General features: G+C 43.4%; 2 protein-coding genes across 5 annotated transcripts; both read left to right on the plus strand.

Moving 5' to 3' along the window:
- Window positions 1-342: 342 nt before the first annotated feature.
- kdm1b (lysine demethylase 1B) lies at window positions 343-11,403 on the plus strand. The gene is made up of 21 exons (XM_076994093.1): window positions 343-511; window positions 813-976; window positions 1,079-1,200; window positions 1,281-1,370; window positions 1,532-1,643; window positions 1,944-2,057; window positions 2,237-2,275; window positions 2,610-2,790; window positions 3,133-3,317; window positions 4,288-4,458; window positions 4,661-4,735; window positions 5,158-5,292; window positions 5,516-5,687; window positions 6,293-6,420; window positions 6,682-6,813; window positions 6,963-7,037; window positions 7,125-7,241; window positions 8,355-8,480; window positions 8,930-9,052; window positions 9,333-9,485; window positions 9,979-11,403. The coding sequence occupies exons 1-21, from the start codon at window positions 496-498 to the stop codon at window positions 10,060-10,062; spliced, it is 2,514 nt and encodes an 837-aa protein (XP_076850208.1). The 5' UTR covers window positions 343-495; the 3' UTR covers window positions 10,063-11,403.
- A 564-nt stretch (window positions 11,404-11,967) lies between these two features.
- LOC143499442 (uncharacterized) lies at window positions 11,968-16,356 on the plus strand. 4 transcript variants are annotated; one of them, XM_076994094.1, is made up of 12 exons: window positions 11,968-12,137; window positions 12,260-12,352; window positions 12,528-12,647; window positions 12,911-13,018; window positions 13,497-13,589; window positions 13,707-13,802; window positions 13,931-14,032; window positions 14,219-14,395; window positions 14,677-14,772; window positions 15,110-15,214; window positions 15,585-15,725; window positions 15,816-16,356. In XM_076994094.1, the coding sequence occupies exons 1-11, from the start codon at window positions 12,113-12,115 to the stop codon at window positions 15,692-15,694; spliced, it is 1,125 nt and encodes a 374-aa protein (XP_076850209.1). In that variant the 5' UTR covers window positions 11,968-12,112; the 3' UTR covers window positions 15,695-15,725; window positions 15,816-16,356. The 4 variants fall into 4 exon arrangements, with proteins under 4 accessions (XP_076850209.1, XP_076850211.1, XP_076850210.1 ...); XM_076994096.1 differs by having other exon boundaries at window positions 12,911-12,934; XM_076994095.1 differs by having other exon boundaries at window positions 11,968-12,134.
- Window positions 16,357-19,881: the final 3,525 nt, after the last annotated feature.

Below are 19,881 nucleotides of genomic sequence, written 5' to 3' on the forward strand. Positions count from 1 at the left end.
TTAATATGAATGAATGTTTCATTATTTTAACTGGTCATACTTAATAGCGTTAATACAACACTACATAGTGTGAAGTATAATAGTCTGAGGACCCTGCCTTAGACACTTCACGAGAATTTACCTAACCTTAGGGGTGAGGTAATATTGAGGAATATATTTGTTGGTTTTTGTTGATCAAAAAGAAGGTCTCTGTAAACTGAAAACTCACTGAAAAGAGCAATCCGTTTTATTTAGTACTTTGTGCGAAGTTACATGGAATTCAAAATACCTAGACCAAACCAGTATACTACACGAAAACTCAAAGTGGACTTTTATTTTGACGACTTTTTTACAGCTTGCGAAACAGGAAGTTCCATTAAATGCTTCGACTGGTCTGATTTTCTTCACGTTCAAAAATCAGGGATTGCATTGTGGAAATTAACATCTGGCGTATTATTCTTGCGTCTATTTTCAGGAGCTTGTAGATTCATTTTAAAAAAAGCACCTGCTCCTACTATGCTGTCGGACACAGGTCGGTGGGCTGGTTTTGTTCGCAGCTAGCTACAGCTGTTGTCTTATCGTCCGTACGCCTGTGAACGAACCTGGACCCAGATTGAGAAGTGACATGTCTCTATAATCTGGACCCAGATTGAGAAGTGACATGTCTCTATAATCTGGACCCAAATTGAGAAGTGACATGTCTCTATAATCTGGACCCAAATTGAGAAGTGACATGTCTCTATAATCTGGACCTAGATTGAGAGGTGACATGTCTCTGTAATCTGGACCCAGATTGAGAGGTGACATGTCTCTATAATCTGCTCTGTTGACAGATTATGGGGGCACGGCGTCTTGCGGTCGGTCGCGGGGGAAGAAGCGCACTTCATCGGCGGTCGCGGACGCTCCGGCTGGGGACAATAATTCAGTGCGTTCATCAAGACAGGGGGCTAATGTCAGGGGCAAGAGAAGTAGTAGCACCCCCACATCGCAGGTGAATGTACGTATACAAATAAAGTTTTGAGCTTTTATTGTATGATTTATTGACGCGTTCGCACTTCAGTTTGACGAGAGAGCTTGTTTCTCTCCTGCGAAATTCTAGATCAAAAGAAAAACCACGGACACAGAAGAAGAGGAGGAACAGACGGAGAAGAAGTTCAGAAAGTGTGAGAAGGCTGGCTGTCTGGCCACATACCCCGTGTGTTTCGCCAGTGCGTCAGAAAGGTGGGCCCGTCAGCTCACGGCTTTAGTTTGACGTTGGGCTGATGCCTCTGGGTGACCTCGCCTATTCTCATTCTCCAAAGGTGTGCTAAAAATGGTTATACATCCCGATGGTACCACTTATCCTGTGGAGAACACTTTTGTAACGAATGCTTCGACCATTATTACAGAAGGTGAGTTTGGGAAATTGTGGATACCCTCAGCCAATACTGTGAACGGGGCTGGTTCCTCTCTGCCCTCCTCCAAGCACAAACACCCCATCCCCACCAACGCAGTCTATAAGGTGCAGAAATTAAGAGATACAAAAAATAATCTTGTGTGTGTGATATGTAAGCCATAAGGATGGTTATGAGAAGTATTCCTCATGGAAGAGGCTGTGGACAGCAAATGGGAAGAGTGAACCCAGTCTGAAGGCCTTCATGGCCGACCAGCTGCTTCCTTATTGGGTGAGTTTCCTGACCTCCTGACCTCTGTCCTCACATTCAGTTCAGCCCCTCACCTGATTGTCGTGGTGATCCAAAGTGCTCTGCTCACACTGAAACATTCCACTGTGAACCTACTTAACCTAAAAGAGATCATAAAAATGTATCCTTAGTTAAAAGCTGGCAGAAAGATTAAACCTTCACTAAGGGTCCTAGAAATTATTTTGAAAGCTTTGATTGACCTCTTTCTCTCCCCGTCTTGCTTGTCTTTTCGTTTGTGCTTTTGGCATTTCTCCACCTCACATAATTCGTCTCTTTCTTTAGGCTCAGTGTACGAAACCAGACTGTGGGAAATGGAGACAGCTCACCAGAGAGGTCCAGTTGAGCCCATCCCTGGCTGCAGCCTACTGCTGCGGTATGAAGCTCAACAGTGTTAATGTAAGAAACAGAGACACAGTTTGGCCGAACCTTCACCCGTTAGTCACTTTCACTCCATCTTCCACAGTGTCAGCTGAATCGTTTTTTCTGTGTTTGTGTGTTGTAATTTTCATTGTTACACGTACCGGTTGGCACTGTATGTGTGATGTAAGTGATTTGTGGTGTTTGTCTCTTTGAAGAGTGAAGGACAGGATCAGTGTTCTCAGCCTGAAGATATGGTGAGTGTCTAGATAAACCTTCTTTATTTCAGCGATGGACAGATTTTATGATTAAGAAGATTTATTATTTAATTATTGGATCTCAGTTGGTAGAACATAGGCTAGCAATACAATGGTTATGGGTTTGATTCCCAACAAAGCAGTCATACTGATAAATAAGTTGCTCTGCATAAAAGCTTCAGGCAAATGCTATAAGAACAACGCTAAAAGGTTTCTTTGAAGGACACCAACAGCAGAATAGTGAAGACAGACAGTCTCTCTATCTCTCTCTCTCTCTCTCTCTCTCTCTCTCTCTCTCTCTCTCTCTCTCTCTCTCTCTCTCTCTCTCTCTCAGAGAGTGGCCGGGGTGTTGGACAGTTGGTGGTACTCTATGCTAATCCTTCCTCCGCTGTTGAAGGAGAGCCCAGCCAGCCCTTTCCTCAGCGCCTACTACCCTGACTGTGTGGGCATGAGCCCGTCTGGCTCCGCCCCTAGCGACCTGCGCCCAGAGCAGCGGCGCACCATCAAGCCGCAGGGTGAGTGCACGACAGGAGCAGCTGGGCGGGGCCGTTAGGGGCGGCTGGGAGACGGGCGGGGGCAAGTAGGGGACGGGTGGGGGCAGCTAGGGGATGGGCGTGGGCGGATGGGGGCCGGTAGGGGCCGGGTCGGTGGGGCCAGGTAGGACACGGGTGGGGGCGGGTACTCCTACACTCTGCGTGCACTGGTCCTTGTCACTCACATCATCTCCCGTTACCTCTATGCCATTACATTACTTGTCCAAGGGACCACTAGATTATGAAATCAGCAATGTAAAGACTTTATCATTAGTACAGAATGACTTTTTGTCTGTGTGTGTGTGTGTGTGTGTCTATGTTCAGTCCCGGGTCTGAACCCATACTTTCAACCCTTCTACCAGCCCAACGAGTGTGGCAAGGCTCTGTGTGTGCGGCCGGATATGATGGAGCTGGATGAACTGTATGAGTTCCCCGAGTTCTCCCGGGACCCCACCATGTACCTGGCCCTTCGTAACCTCATCCTGGCTGTCTGGCACAGGAACTGCAAGGTACCGCCGACCCTGCACTCAGTGACCGGGTTGTCCAGACGCCTGGTGAGGCTGGGGGACATGGGGGGAGGGGCCTTGAGATGTGAGCGTAGTTGTCTTCTTCCATGGTGTGCAGCAGTTGCAGGACGTCATGCATGCAATCAGCAGGTCCACTCAGTCTGCTCACTGCTTCTACCAAAAGCTGCAAACACTCCCTGCAGCTCTGGCCATGTCGCACTATTTGTGGTGCACTAACGTTGCAAGGTTGATACTTCGACCGTCGATCAGAGTTGGAGTGACGTTGGTGTGTGCTTACTGGATCTTACACTGCCAAGAGCGTTGTGTTTGCGTCCACTGGAGCGACACCCTTTCCACCGCTGCTCTTCAGGCTCGCTGTGGGAGGGGTTCCTACGCAGGCCTCTGACGGAAGCGGCTGTGCTTTTCTCCAACCGTCGTCCCCTGAGCCCTGAACGGAAAGTGCAGACGCCGATGTTTCCGAAGGCGTCTGCCCAGTGCTCCCCAGACAGCGGCACGCACGCAGGTGTTGCCGAAGCCGTCCTGCGACGTCCCGTCCCCCCAGAGCCTGGCACAGGACTGGGCTCGTATCGGTGGAGCAGAGGACACAAGCTCCTGAGACTCCTCGTCCGTCTCTTTAAACCAGTCTGCTGCCCCAGCACGTTCTGTAGCTGCTGATTCAGATTATAAGCAACATACGTGTTCATTATCTGCCTATTGGTATAGAGTAATGTCGGCGTTACTCTAAAGTTGGGTGGCTTGGTAGTGGTAGCGTATTATTAATTTTAGACTGAAAGTCAGTTGTTGTAAAGTAATGAAATTGGTAAATGACTTTAAACTCCCAAACATTGGCTCGTTGTATGTTTACTTTGCAAATGATGAAATATTCCTAGATTTATTACATTTTTTCTGAATGTTTGTAAAGGCAGTGGTGCCTTCATGACAAAGATCAAATGTTCTTCCGTGTCCTGTCCAGGAGCCTCTGACGGCACAGAAGTGTGCGCCCCACGTGGTGGTGCGGGGCTTGGTCCGCGTGCGTTGCGTGCAGGAGCTGGACAAGGTTCTGCACTTCATGACCCGCAAGGGTTTGGTCAACACCGGAGCACTGCTGGTCAAACAGCCTCTGCTACCCGAGCCCTACCACAGCGTGAGTGTGAGCAGCCACCACCTCCACCACCACCTCCACCACCATCACCTCCACCTCCACCACCTCACGCTCCCACAAACGCCTGCGTACTCGCAGAAGCGCTGGTCTTTGCTCAGCACACTGAGCAGGGTTGATGACGGTAACAGTGATGGTTCATGAAGCTTTGCCTTTGCTAGCGTGGTGCTTCTCTTGTCTCGTGCAGAAGAAGGTCCTCGTGATTGGAGCAGGAGCTTCAGGCCTTGCTGCGGCCAGACAGCTTCAGAACTTCGGGCTGCAGGTGGGACGGGTCTCACCAGACACGCCCACACGCTATGTGCTTGTGTCATTTGGTGCACATGGATCCAGTCTTGAAATAGATTCATATTTTTTTTTTATCGGTGAGCCTCATGGACATTTGGTTGTGTGAGATGTGCACTGTGAATCACTGACTAGAGTGAGATATTGTCTTTGTTAGCATTATTCTGTGGTTCCCCTGGTAGCATAACTTTTCGACCTGTTATTCAAAGATTGGAACAATATTGCATTCTTGGGACCAAAATAAAAAAAAAGTCTTGGACTAAATTGCAGTGCCAGCTGGAAACTCTTTTTAGACTAGGCTTTGATTTCATCTGGGTCTGTGCAAACTGGCCTTTGAGGTTCTGTGAGACTGCAGTCCAAAAAAATTGAAATCACCTCTTGTGCATTGTGATTGGTTGTTAGGTGGTGGTGGTAGAGGCGAGGGAGCGAATAGGAGGAAGAGTTTGGGACGACACGTCGCTGGGCGTCGCCGTGGGACGAGGGGCCCAGATCGTCAACGGCTGTGTCAACAATCCCATTGCCCTGATGTGTGAACAGGTGGGAGAGAACAGCTACCCATAATGCATTAGCAGTTTAATCACCATGCCACCAAACCCCACTCATTCACTAACAGTCTGTATTTGAATGTGTAGTCTGTAATGTCTGTAAACTACAGTCTCTGTGTGTGTGGCTATGGTGGATGTTGCAGCTAACGCCGTCACAATAGCTGATGACGCTAGCTGATGACGCTAGCTGATCTCTTCCTTGATGTTGTCTTCAGCTGAGTGTGAAGATGCACAAACTAAGTGAGCGGTGTGAGCTGATACAGGAGGGCGGCCAGACCACGGACCCAGCCATAGACAAGCGCATGGACTTCCACTTCAACGCCATACTGGACGTTGTCTCAGAGTGGAGGAAGGACAAATCGCAGCACCAGGACGTCCCGCTGGGGGGTACTGGGAGTTCCAAAGGGAAGAGACGTACCTAGGCGAGCGCTACATGCCAGCCCCACTGGGGCAGGGGGTGGGGGGGGGGGGGGGCATGAAGAAGTGCATTTCAATTTATATAGCACCTGTCTTCAGCTTAAAGGTACTCAGAACTATAAAACAAGGCTGAGAACAGGACTGCACACGAATGGGAAAGAAACAAACGTGCATCATGTCTCAGGGTTCTTTAGGCAGAGTCAGGGTGATTCCTACGGGACAGAGTCAGGGTGATTCCTACGGGACAGAGTCAGGGTGATTCCTACGGGACAGAGTCAGGGTGATTCCTATGGGACAGTCCTGAGATGTTAGAATCATATCAAATCACAGCTGATATGGCTTCATTCAAAAAACATTTTTAGAACTCGTGTTTTTACTCATATAGTTTTGATGGGGATGATGTTCAAATGGATATCTTGTCTTTATTGCACATAAAATGTTTTTCAAATTTAAATAGATTGATAATTTGGCAAGATCCAGCATGTAATGTCATTCTGTCATAACCAGTATTTGTTTGTTTACTTATTTATTGCTCATGTTTTCCTCCTCTTCACCGGTTGTCGCTGGTTGAACAGGGAAGATCCAGGAGGTGTGCAAGACATTTCTGCAGGAGTCGGGCATTCGGTTCAGTGATCTGGAAGAAAAAGTGCTTCAGTTCCACCTCAGCAACCTAGAGTACGCCTGCGCCAGCCCCCTGGACCAGGTGGGTGGGGTTGGGTGGGGTTGGGTGGTGGAGGGTGTGGATATGTGTGCGTAGGAGGTTTTCATAACGCACTATATTATTGTTTTACTGTGATTATTTCAATGTTTTCTCAACAAAGCTGCTCAATTAGCAGCTCAGTGTTCTTGTTTCTCTGTAGATGTCCATTCCATAGATCTACCAGATTCCAGTCCAAAAATACACTGCAGATGTGATACTACCAACTAATTGTTAATTGTGAAGCTCCTTCTGTCTGTTTTGCAGGTGTCCGCTAGATCGTGGGACCATAATGAGTTTTTTGCGCAGTTCACTGGGGATCACACACTGTTGAGGAGGGGTTACTCCACCTTGCTGCACCAGCTGGCCCAAGGCCTCGACATCCACCTCAACAGGCCGGTATGCTTCAATTGATAACCACCAAACCCCACGCCCCTTCCTGAGCGATTGAACTGCATTCAGTTAGCAGACTTACTTCTGCTATATGACAGAATAAAAGAATTAAAGAATTAACCTGTTAGACCACTAAATGCAGTAACTCTGTATAGGTACAGTCCATCGATTACTCCGGTGATATTGTGAAGGTTACCACCTCAAATGGAGTGCAGTACACTGCTCATAAGGTACTGTGATTTGTATAATGTACTAGCCATAGCACTGTGTGTCATGTTATCTGAAGTGGGAAGATGTAACCCAGCCTCATGTTGCAGGTGTTGGTGACCGTTCCGTTAGCTCTCCTGCAGAAGAACACCCTGCTCTTCAGTCCTCCTCTGCCTGACCGCAAGGTCAAAGCCATCCACAGCCTTGGAGCAGGTGTCATAGAAAAGGTGAAGACTAACGCTCTTGGATTTTTGCTTACAGGGACTATTTAGTTGCAATAGCCAAACACATTTTGATGGGGAAGTTGCATATCTCTTTTGGAAAACTGGAAAGTGACATTTAAATTTACATTTTACATTTGCGGCATTTAGCAGACGCTCTTATCCAGAGCGACTTACAAAGGGCTTTGCTTCTGATCACAGAATACATCCTAGGTAATAGTACGGATAGGCCAGAATTCAAAAAACCATTGAGTCAGACTACTACTACACTACAGGAGTCAATGTCATTACCAAGTGTTTTGCAAGTTAGATGTTTGCCAAGAAGCACAAATAACCATAGACAGACATACAATTTAAGAACAACGGCAAGTGGTATCAGCTGAGTTAGTGCTCTGGTAAGAACTCAACAAACAGGTGGGTCTTCAGTCTACACTTGAAGATAGCAATAGACTCTGCAGTCCTAGCAGCTAATGGAAGATCGTTCCACCATCTTGGAGCCAGGATGGAGAATAGTCTGGAGCTTTGTCTTCCATGAGACTTTAAGCATGGAGTTTCAAGTCGAGCCAAGCATTTTTTAAAATTAAAGTGCTCATCTTTACCTTATTTTCTATATATGCCAACATTTTAGATTATTTAAATTCTGGTATTTAGAACACTGCATTTTTACAGTGGGTCATTGCTGTTTGACCTTACAAATAAACCAACGATTATAAAATGAAGCATAATCTAAGAACTGACAGAAGCTATTTTTGTGGACACTGACACTGCCTGCTGTTTCTTAAGAACTGGCCTAAAGGCTGGAGTTCAGTGAACCTCTAAAACTACCTCCACATCAAAAATGAGTTTTCAATGCATTTCAGAGCAGTATAGCAGATTCTAATCACAGAAAGAAACGGGTTAGAACAAAAACTCATGGAACAAGAAACATTTTCTTTATGTAAGTCATATGCATTATGTAAGTCACTTACCCTGGGCGGTATTTATCTACAGATTTCTACTGATGCCGCAACACTGAAGTATTTCTGTTGTTGTACTTCCAGTAGGCATGTTGCCAGGTGTGTGTGTGTGGATTCAGGGTCCAAGGATTGTGATTGGAGATGCTGTTTCCTTGTGTTTCAGATAGCTCTGCAGTTCCCCCACAGGTTCTGGGACCGTAAGATCCAAGGAGCTGATTACTTTGGCCATGTTCCGCCCAGTCCAGAGAAGAGGGGATTGTTCAGTGTGTTTTATGACATGACTCCTCAGGTTAGACAATATCTCACTAGGACTCATTTATTAATTGCACAAAATATTTTTCTTTTGTCCGTTTGTGGCTGATTCCATAATGTTATGGAGAGACTAAATTCCACACAACAATTATACTTCTCAGCGGGTAGTATTGGCCTTCCACTAATCTTGATAACTGCTGCAAGAAAACCTTGCACCTCCAAATTGGTAGCATTTTATAACAAGGAAATGGAACTTCATTTATATTTGCCTGATCACATTATGAACCAGTGTTGCCACAGGTCATGGAATTTTAAAATGTTTATTCTAAAAATGAGAAGTTGGGTTTATATATTTATTTATTTTGTGGTGTCATGACCAAAAAAAAGTGTGGGCTGCCCATTGGTTGAAGAATATCCTGTGAATTATCCTGTGAAGGTCTTGGTATGCTTGGGCCCTTAATACCTGCCTGTCACCCATGCCTGCAGGGAGACCAGTGTGTGTTGATGTCGGTGATCACAGGAGAAGCTCTGGAGATGGTCCGGGATCTGCAGGACAGACAAGTGGTGGACCTCTGCATGAGGGTGCTGAGGGAACTCTTCAAGGAACAGGTAAGCTTATCATTCAAAATGTATTATTAGTGTTTGTTTATTAATTGCTTGAATGTGTAAATCGCAAGAATAATTCTGGACACAAAGATATCTGTGATGATGAAAATGAATGCAAACATGGTTGGCTGTAGGGTATATAATCTTTGATCATACAGAACTGAATATGAGCAAGGGGGAAAAAACCCCAAAAATGAATGGATCGCTGTGGCGCTGGTTTCAGACAGAGCAGTAATGTGAATCAGAACCTAAGTCAATGAGCATTTTCGGTTCTGTGCTGCAGGAGGTTCCGGATCCAATAAAGTACTTTGTTACACATTGGAATAAGGACATGTGGTCTCAGATGTCATACAGCTTTGTGAAGACAGGGGGCAGCGGGGAGGCCTACGACATCATCGCTGAGGATGTGCAGGGGAAGGTCTTCTTTGCCGGCGAGGTGAGATGGTCTCTTCTGAATAGCATTAAACATGAAATTGGCAGCACACTCAGGAATGGCTAGAAGACCCGCCAGGTGTTGTGAGGTGCCTGCTTTAACAAATGCTCTAAAACAAGTGATTAATGAGTTAAATCAGGCGTGTTCAAACAGGTGAGTAACCAAACTGCTAGATAGGAGGAGCAGAGTTAGACACACCTGGCCAGCAGGTCTTAAACCTGCTTTGTTAGAAAAGATGAAGTGGATAGCTTCAGGTGTTCCCCTTTTTTGTGAAAATAGTAAATGTATTCAAAAACAATTAGAAATGTAATTAGCAAGTAAACATAACCTTGATTCTGTTAAATATAATGGTCAAACAAGAAAATGACAATTCACATGCATTGTTCTTGCATGGATGCAATATATATCCACATCTGTGTCTCTGATTCTTCACGTCTTGGGCGACCTGGTGACTGTAAACTAACACTAGTTATGCCTTCTTTACCCCTTTTTGCAGGCTACAAACCGGCACTTTCCTCAAACAGTAACGGGTTCTTATCTGAGTGGAGTGCGAGAGGCCAGCAAAATGGCGGCGCTGTGATGCTTCCAGGCAGCAGCCGCCCAGAGTGGAGAGATCTCCCCAGAGCTCGGCTTATGAGGTGCAGCTGCTGAAAGCTCCAGTCAGCAGGAATAACCCAACCAACACCGGCACCATTTCTGCTACCTCTACCAGTTCCATCCTGGAATACGACAAGGGTGGAGTTAGAGGATGGGTGGAGTTAGGAACCTGAGAGATACAATGTGTGCATTTCCCATGGTGTTTATCATTTCTGAATCTGGCCAGGATGATCTGATGTCCATTCTTGGTTGAACTTTAAGGTGTTTGATGCAGTGGCATCCAGCTTGTTTCGAAGATTTTTTACCATGGTTGTTTAATGTGATGGTGCTTCTCAGAAGATCATGCTTGAAAACCTCTCTCTAGTCTCCTTTTCCACTTTAGGGCTGGATGATTGAGTACAGCTAATGAACTCTTCAGATCACATTTCCCCCTAAACAGTTCAGCACGGAACTCTTGCAAACCATGCTCACTGCCACTGAACCATTTGGGATGGATGGCTTAATGACAGACTGGTTCTACATGTTCCATTTCATCAGACATATGCAATTACTAGACCTGTTTAAAACAATGGTAACATAATTATGACAAGCACCACTGAAAAAATTGCACAGCAATGACATTTTAATATTCCTTCTAAAAGCATAGATTTGATCATCTATATTTGAGCATTATAACCACAAACAAATACAGCAAGAGACAGAACTGCTTGTATATTTATTTCAGCATAAACATGTATTTTAACGTTTCCTTGACATAAAATTGGACGTAGTCACACTATTTTGGACTTGCAGTGCATGAAGGTTTGGTCTTCGTAGTCTTCAATATCTAGTTCGTCGGTACAGTACCATGCACTTTATTACCACACAGTGGTGGATGAATTACTCAGTGGCCCAGGGTAATCCGGGGTAGTGTTTGTCCATAAAAATATACACAACCAGAAATATTAGGCAAGTCAATTTTATTTATATAGCACCTTTGATGCACACTGGCAATTCAAAGTGCTTTTGAAGTGCTTTTATTAAGCTTATATGTGTACCCTGTCAATTTTTTGCTTTAAAGGATCCAGTGAAACGATGGATGTGACATTATGAAACTTAGTTTTCAACATTTGTATTTCTACAAAGTAAGGTAATACTTTTCGCATAATGAAATAATTGCCTCTGACACAAACGTTCTGTACATAGAGTGGCAGGAAAAGTTCATATTAATTTAAAATATTTACTGTATTTATTATGATCGACTGAAACAGCCTCATAAAACGTCAATATATACATTCTATAATACATTCTGTAATCTGACCTGTACTATATCTTTAACTTTTTGTAACAATTTGTCTTTCCTCCACTCCCCAAAACCAAAAATAAAACTGCGTAAATTGTGCGCCTTTTCAAACACACGAACGCGTCCTTTGAATGTGTGGCGCCACTGTTTGGATATACATCACCTTGCCGCTCTGACTCGGAAGGCAGATAATGTGATTGTGTAGCTAGTAAGCTAGTTATGAATTGCAGATGTTTTTAAAAAATACGGATGCTAGCTAAGTGGAAAATCCATCGACTGTACGAAGCTAACTGACAAACGAACTGGCTGGCTAGCTGCTTACTTGTATTAGGCCTAGCTGGGGGGAAAGTGTATTGAAAAATATGACGCTAGCTAGCTAACTATTCGGCATCATTTCATTTTTATTTTTAAAGTAATTGTGAGTAACTGGGCTAGCACATTACTCACAGTCGTTACTAGCTCTGAAGTGTTTTACTGTGAATTAGCCGCCTCTCCTATTGCTTAACAAGGCGCTTCTGCGCCATGCAAAGATGCCCCACGAATGGCCTGCGCATCGTTGCGCATGCTAGCTGAGTAATATTAAAATATCTGGCTAGCTGGATTTCATCCTTGTTTCTTGCCAGTTTTTTTTTTATTATTTTTTTACCAAGATAACACGGTGGTCTCTGAACACTTGACTAGCTAGCTAACATCAATCAACTAATTGGCCATATTCTCTCAGTTGGGTTTGGGTCCCAGGGCAGCAGCTACCATGACTGGCATCCAGACCAGAGGTGGTAATGGCCTCAGAGCTCTTGATGGTCTTGCACCTAGCTGTGTCTTTTGACGGAGCAGATTGCTTATTTATTTATTTGTTGGACATTATGTCTAGCTAACCTGTTGTGTTAACAATTTCTAGACTCCGTGGGAGATGGCTCGGATGATGAACCCTTGAGTAAATTTATTAAACGCACACCGACGCCGGAGAGGACGCACTATTCAGAAGATACAAGTAAGGAAAAGCCCAGGTTACAGACCCAAGACCTGACGACGACCTCGTTTTCCTTAAAAAAATCCGTTTTCATATCATACGCACCCCTTGCTAAAGTATTGGTGGGCACGACATATTTCTAAAGAGTCGGGTATCTATCGCTTTATGTAATTTGAACGAATGTCTCCTCCGCCAGCACCGGCTGTGGACGGCACGGGTGGCGGGACTAAGAAGCTTTCGTCTACGTCGCCAGACTCTGACTTTGCTGAAGACGCTTCAGTGAAGGAGCTTCCTAAAGAGTGTGCGTCAGCTGCAGGTGACCTCGTGTATTTGATTAAAAAAGGTCATTGTGCTCACTTTTAGTTTTGTAAAAAACGACGCCCCAGCAAAATGTGGACAGAACAAAACGAGACATGGACGTTGGAGTATCACTTTTGTCTCCAAACATCAGTAGACCAGTGTCTCAAATGTGATTCTTGGCTCTTATAGTTGAACCAGGGAAATAATGGAATGGTGCCTTTCTCACCTTGCATTTTTAAAATATATTGTAGGTTTTACATCATGTGCTTTGATTTTTAGAGTCACCTGGACACAGCTCAGACAGTGAGCCTCTAAGCACATTGCTTAAATCTAAGGGGCTTGTTCCTGGGATTGCACAGGGAAAACAGAAGACTTGTGAGACTCATGGTGGGATCTGTCTATCAACTCTGTTAATGGTTTTGAATTCGCGATGGAGAATCCTTTGTGATATTGTAATTTAAGACAGACATACTGTCTAAAACAAACACCATCTCTTATTAATTGCTAACTTATCTGGCAGATATTTAGAAATTGCATCCATCCTGTGCGCCCCTTAACCAATACCCCTTAACACTACAGTGGACAGTCCTCTGAAAAACTCTCACTCTAGCTCATTTAGTATTTTAGGTAATAAAATGTTTGTCAGGTGGTGAATGTGTATTCGCCGATGCGGTGCACATGTGTAAAAGTGAACCACAGAAAAATGGCTTCAGTTTCCAGTCTGCAGAGAGTTTGAGGATAAGGGATGTCTGTAGGTTGCTGTGTTGTAGGTAGTTAGGACAGGTTAGGGGTGTATTTATTGCAAGGTTGGTGACTGTGGCCCTGAACAGAGAATGGGGGTGATTTGTTTCCTCTACATTGCTAGTGGTAAAGGAGTCCTCGGGCTCGGAGGATGACCAGCCACTGATGACCCTGATCAAGAAGAAGAAGACAGAACAAGAAGAGTCAGCAGCACTGGGTAAAGTTGAAGCACCATGTTATCTGGCTGAAGTGAGAACTTTTACACCAGATATTTTGAGGACACTTTGAACAGGTGGCAAAGGCACAAGGATTTTACTTTTTCTTTCAATTGTAGATGCCAAAACCCCCAAAAGGCGTAAAATGACAGCGAGAGCCTCCAAGCTGAGACAGTCATCTCAAGTGAAGACCACCCAGAAAAGAGGACGAAAAGGTGACTTTTGGAAACCCCAGTCTTTGCAGATGTGCACTTTAGTTGCCTGGTACATCTGTAGCACAGACACCCAGCATGTGGTTTTGTGGTGGTTTTATCCTGTTTTTGTCCTGATAAAACCATCATAGGCAAGGCGGAGGCTAAGAGAATGGCTCCAGCACCTTCCACAGCTGAGAACCAGAAGCTTAAAAGGAGAGGGAGACCTAAGAAAGCGGAGACACAGGCAAAAGGTGAGATGGATCACCTGTCAGGCAGCATGGGCTAAAGTTGTTATGGCTTATTTTACAGCAATTTTAACAAATAAAAAATACAAATATCTATGCACTCATTATCCTAATATTTGACATATATTTGACAAATATAAACATCACTTCAAAAATGTTTTACGTTTCCACTTCTAAACGATCTCCCTACAGCGCCCTCTAGTGACACCTCCGATGATGAGCCCTTGAGCTTGCTGGTTAGGAAGAAGAGTCAGCCAGAAATAAAAAAGGCAGTAGTGTTGCTGAAGAGGATGTCTAAAAGTGATGTTATGGACGTGATTGCACAGGGACGTGCGCGCATTCGAGAGCAGACTGGCACGGCTAGCGCAGGTAAGAACCGCAAACGTCCAGCACTGCTAGCAAGTAGACAGTGTTTTTGGTACACTAGAGCTTCCCTTGAGCATTAAGGTGAAAATGTATCTGCACGTTTAATTGACAGTTCTATAAAACGGGTATTAACTCCATGAATTGGATAATCGTTTTGTGAATTGTTTAAAAAAAATCGCCGAATGCCAGGAAAAAACACTTGTGGAATTCTGAGAAATTCAGAATTCTGTTGACTGTGGTCTGAAATTTTGCGGAGCATATTGTTAATGTACAATGACCTGTAGGGGGCGCTGTGGAGAGCTCAGACGAGGAGCCTCTGAGTCACAATGTTAAGAGGCTGAAGCATCAGGGCAAACCTGCAAGGGGCAGCCCCGGGGCAGGTAAGAGGTGCCCTCTGGCAGGCCATCATCGTCCATTTATGCCTCTTGGTGTCATAGATATGCTGTAGATATAACTACTTTTTGCTTTCCTGGTTAGATAAATCTGTTTGAGCAAAGTTTATTTCTCAGTTAAGACAATATCTATGTTGAAAGTTAGGCAGAACTAGTACAGAGGAGACATTAATTCATGAGATGGGTCTCATTCAGTGTTTAGTGTAGTTTAAGGCTAGACCTAAATACTAACTGGTAAACTGCCAACCGGACCTTGATTCTGTGTTTTGCTGGCTGTGGGGAAACCTTGGTGAAAGAGCTGACTGATATTAACACTATGAAACAGATAACAGCTCAGACGACGAGCCCCTGGTCAAGCAGGTGAAGACGGCACAGGGCAAAAATAAGTGCAGAGAGAGGACCAATGGGGAAGAGGACACGTGTGAGCAGGGTGAGTTAGGAGAGCGTGTTGGACACTGCGATGTGCGGCCTGTATGTTGACATGGCTTAATGATGACTTAAGAATGAGAGCCCAGACTGTGAAGGTCTGTGAAGGTTTTGCAGAGAATGACTTGTTGAGAGAAGTCAAATGTTTGTCTTACCCTGAGTGGCCAGAAGTAGGAAGTGCATTGAGTAGTCAGAATTTCCATACTGAAAAACGAATGAAGTCACTGACAGCAGAGTATCTGTCTGATGTGACATAATGATGTGATCCTAAGCTGTACGGTTAATAATATGCAGTAGTAACTCAGCAGTCAGGCAGAAGGCTCTGATGAAGACCTCACTTGCAAAGGTGTCCACATTGTCTCCTCCTCGTTCAGAGTCAAAAATGGGCGAGGAGTTAAAAGAAGACTTGGATGACCAGTGTCTTGATGAGAAGACCTCTGACAACGTGCCCCCGTCTCCTGTGCGAGAGTCCAGCAACAGCTGAACAGCACACGTGTGCGCACAAATGAACACGAGTGAGTTTTCACCATCCATCACACTCCAGCCTGTTTCTGGTATTTGTTTACGTGTTATCTGTAAGTCACCAGCATCTGTTGTTTTTACAGACCGAGCCTGACGGCAGGACGAGGCAGCAGATAGATGCGTCATTCTGTGATCAGAAGTTCTCTTTCATTGCTTTATTTATTTATAGCAATGACAGTATTAAACTGTCAAAATGATTTGTTTCTCATAACTCATGTTGCGCATGAATGCATGAAATAGTTTTTTTTTTAATGGTTTTATATTTTTTAAGGTGTTCATCTGTTTTTGGCCTCTTATGTTGTGTGTGCCATTGTTTTGCTTTGGGGGTGTTTGTAGAAAACAAACTAGGTGTAATTCAACTACCAGGGCTTCATTTTTATTCAGAGTTATATAGAGATCGAAAGGATTTTGATAATTGTGGATAAGTATGTGAAAACTGAGTTAAACAAGACCGTATGAAAGAGTTATAGTTCAGATTTGTTGTTTTGATATTAGTTTCATGCTTTTAAAATCTGCCTTTATTTTGATGGTGTGCTTCTTGTTTTTAATGTGATTTTTAATAAGATGGAGCAGTGTGAAAACCGATTGTAGGAATTGGAAATACATGTCAGTATTGAGCCGTTATCTTGTCGTACAGGTCTGTTGGTGTGCATATTCCAAACATTCCAACATTCAAAACGCTAAAAAGCTTAAACGAAGGCTGTGATTTATAACGAAGAATGTGAAGCCGTGACCACCGCTTCCTCCACTTTATACCATACTCCAAACTTTTAACAAAAGCTGTAGACATGGTGAATCTGAGTAGTGGCACTACCTGCATCACCATTGGGTCATCACAAATAATACGTGTCTGGGCATAAATAGTTAATGATCCACATTTTCAGCTAAATCTGGATGACTGAATATTGTTTTTATATATATATATATATATATATATATATATATATATATATATATTATATATATATATATATATATATAAACATAAACGTTTTGTTTAATGTCAGGATCAAAATTGTAATTAATTGAAATCTAGTTTATACTTAATTTTAAACCTAACGTGATAATCAAATAACTGGGACAATGTAAAAGGTGGTCATAGGACATAATTTAATGCTATAAACATTTATGTTTATAGCTGCCCTTCGTTTATTTCCAGTTTGAAGACAGAATTGCATACAAACTATTATGAATAGACAATTAAAAATAAACAAAATCAGGGTTACATATGGCAGAATATAAAATTTTAGGAACTTGAGTTTAGAATTATTAATGAGTTTGAGATCTAAGGATAAAGTTAATGTAAACCAGCAAAAATGGTTAAATTAGTAGCAATTTTGCTCAATTTGTTTAGTTTGTTTTATTGAGTGAAAATTGATTAGATTGAAGAAGTTCCAGCATATGGTCAATACTGATAAATATATCGCTTAGAGCATGAATCTACATTTTGAAGAGAAGAAATATTTGCAGTATTGAATAGTTTCCTTCTCTAATTCACAGAGTAAGTGCAATTCAGATATATTCATAAAATAAAATACAAATTAGTTTCAAGGGTCCACCTTATCCCAAAAGGTTGAAAATAAGTTATTTTATCTTGCAAGAACTACAGTGTTTATAAGGAAGTAACTAGCGGGCCTTTTCTCAGGTCACATCAATAAACACATTCCAAAAGTCCTTGAGAAGAAACAACTGTATACTAAGTTTCTTGCAAATTAGTTTTTGCATTTTTTGTCCACCAAATTGATACCATCCAACAGAAGTCCTGGTATAACAGACCTTTCTGTCCAGAAATCAAATGTACCTTATATAAATGTAAACCAAAGGCAAACTACACTTAACAGCAGACTTTAGATTCTGTCGTTAAAAAATTAACCTCAGTGGTGAGCAAGAACATTCAGAGGCCTGGGTAAGGTATCAAAGTAAAAAGACGTTTAATAAAAGTATTTAACGAAAATGGATCCTGAGATGTCTGTTACATACACTCAAAGCGTCTGCGAGAGAGACCTGCCCCTCTTCATAGTCATAGTCCTTTATACGCTCTACTGCTGGTTATAGAATTGTTTATGGACAGAATTATGGCTGTCAGGCCTCATTGGTCCCATCCTTGCCCGATGAGGTGGGTGCTATCTCTCCCTCCGCTGGGTCATCAGGTCAAGACTTCTGCTCCTTGGTTGAGCAGGTGGTTTTATTATTTTGTATACAGAGGCAGCCTGTGATGTGCTATAATTATGAATGCCTGCTTCTTTATACACAGAGTGCTCACATGCATAGATATACACTCACCAGCCACTTTATTAGGTTCACCTGTGGAATCATCACATGGCAGCAACTCAATGCATTTAGGCATGTAGACATGGCCAAGACGATCTGCTGCAGTTCAAACAGCATCAGAATGGGGAAGAAATGTGATTTAAATGACTTTGAATGTGGCATAGTTGTTGGTGCCAGACAGGCTGGTCTGAGTATTTTAGAAACTGCTGATCTACTGGGATTTGCACACACAACCATCTGTAGGGTTTATAGAGAATGGTCCGAAAAAGAGAAACTATCCAGTGAGCGGCAGTTTCTGTGGGTGCAAACGCCTTGTTGATGCCAAAGGTCAGAGGAGAATGGCCACACTGGTTCGAGCTGATAGAACGGCAAGTCAAGTAACTCAAATAACCAGTCTCTGAATGTTGAACCTTGAAGCGGATGGGCTACAGCAGCAGAAGACCACACTGGGTGCCACTCCTGTCAGCTAAGAACAGGAAACTGAGGCTACAATTTGCGCAGGCTCACAAAAATTGTACAATAGTACAACAGTCACCAGATCTCAATCCTATAGAGCACCTTTGGAATGTGGTGGAAAGGGAGATTCTCATCATGGATGTGCAGCCGACAAATCTGCAGCAACTGTGTGATGCTATCATGTTAATAAGGACCAGACTCTGAGGAATGTTTCCAGTACCTTGTTGAATCTATGCCACGAAGGATTAAGAGAGTTCTGAAGGTGAAAGGGGGTCCAACCCTGTACTAGCAAGGTGTAGCCACCTAATAAAGTGGCAGATGAATGTATACACAATTGTGTAAACATTACAAGCCTTATATGCTTATAGAAATTAAAATCCTCATAGGTCAGAAAGAATTTATGGATTAATTTATGGTGAATTTATTGTTAATTTATGGATCTTTTTCAGTGTCACCAGAACCTGAACCCATTATTACTTGAAAAAAATGTCTGAAATTCATTCAGGTATGCAAAAATTCAAGTCAAAATTCAGGTTCAGGTCGAATCTCAGGTTCAAGTTGAAATTCAGGTCGGGAAAACATCCGGGATACTTAGGATGAACAAACAAACTCAGAGCTAATCGAACTGCATCTGGCCAATCACAAAACATCTCCGAGGTCATTGGGAGGTGCGTCTTTCTGCTAAATTTCCTATTCACCGTATTTTGCCACGCCCACTTTCAAGTGTGTGTTTCTTCCGCCTTTGTGTTAGAACTTCCGGTCAGCTATATTCGCATTAGTGTACACTACTACATTTTAATGATTTTTTTCATAAAATAGGCATTCTTGTCTATTTACTTCTTTACTTAATTACTTAAAATTACAAAATGAATGCAAGGAAAAGATGTGGCCACTGATTATAATATAGTTACTTATCTGATAGCCTCCCAAGCACCCGACGCGTTTGCTTAATCGGAGCTTCATAACCGAGCCATTTCTCGGGATAAGGATGATCTGGTGTTGGTTTCCCCTCCACAAAATGATAAGAGCAGACTAATGGACGTTTGGGTGGATATTTTAAATTTAGCGCCTTCAGCCTTAGACGCAGGTCCTCGTCTTTGGAAGGCGGTGGATATAAGTTATAAGGTGCCCCGCAACACTCAGATCTTTTCGAGCTGTGTTCGTAACACTGTTGGTCAAGCCAAGTTTTCCTCTTCTTCCAATTATTGTGACACCCTCTAACTCAGGAGTGGCCAACCTGCGGCTCTTTGCCTGGTTTCATGCGTCTCCCCAGCCGGTCCGCTCTCACCTGCACTAACGGTCTGTGCCGTGGCCCGGTTACCTCATCAGCTCTGAGGGCGACACACCGCTACACCTTCGTGGTGCGCGGTTTGTTTACAAGCCTAGCGACCCGCTAATACTTTTAAAACCTGCGTAGTGGAA

Source organism: Brachyhypopomus gauderio, unplaced genomic scaffold, assembly GCF_052324685.1.
Source record: "Brachyhypopomus gauderio isolate BG-103 unplaced genomic scaffold, BGAUD_0.2 sc135, whole genome shotgun sequence".
NCBI classification, from domain to species: domain Eukaryota; kingdom Metazoa; phylum Chordata; class Actinopteri; order Gymnotiformes; family Hypopomidae; genus Brachyhypopomus; species Brachyhypopomus gauderio.

What these genes read in the sequence shown, in the direction of transcription:
- kdm1b (XM_076994093.1), top strand. An exon ending in TCTGGCACAGGAACTGCAAG is followed by an intron (nt 3,318 to 4,287) that starts GTACCGCCGACC and finishes TGTCCTGTCCAG; the next exon opens with GAGCCTCTGACGGCACAGAA. An exon ending in TGCAGTACACTGCTCATAAG is followed by an intron (nt 7,038 to 7,124) that starts GTACTGTGATTT and finishes CTCATGTTGCAG; the next exon opens with GTGTTGGTGACCGTTCCGTT.
- LOC143499442 (XM_076994094.1), top strand. Translation starts at nt 12,113, where the DNA reads ATGACTGGCATCCAGACCAGAGGTG. An exon ending in AGAAGAGTCAGCAGCACTGG is followed by an intron (nt 13,590 to 13,706) that starts GTAAAGTTGAAG and finishes TTTCAATTGTAG; the next exon opens with ATGCCAAAACCCCCAAAAGG. An exon ending in GACTGGCACGGCTAGCGCAG is followed by an intron (nt 14,396 to 14,676) that starts GTAAGAACCGCA and finishes AATGACCTGTAG; the next exon opens with GGGGCGCTGTGGAGAGCTCA.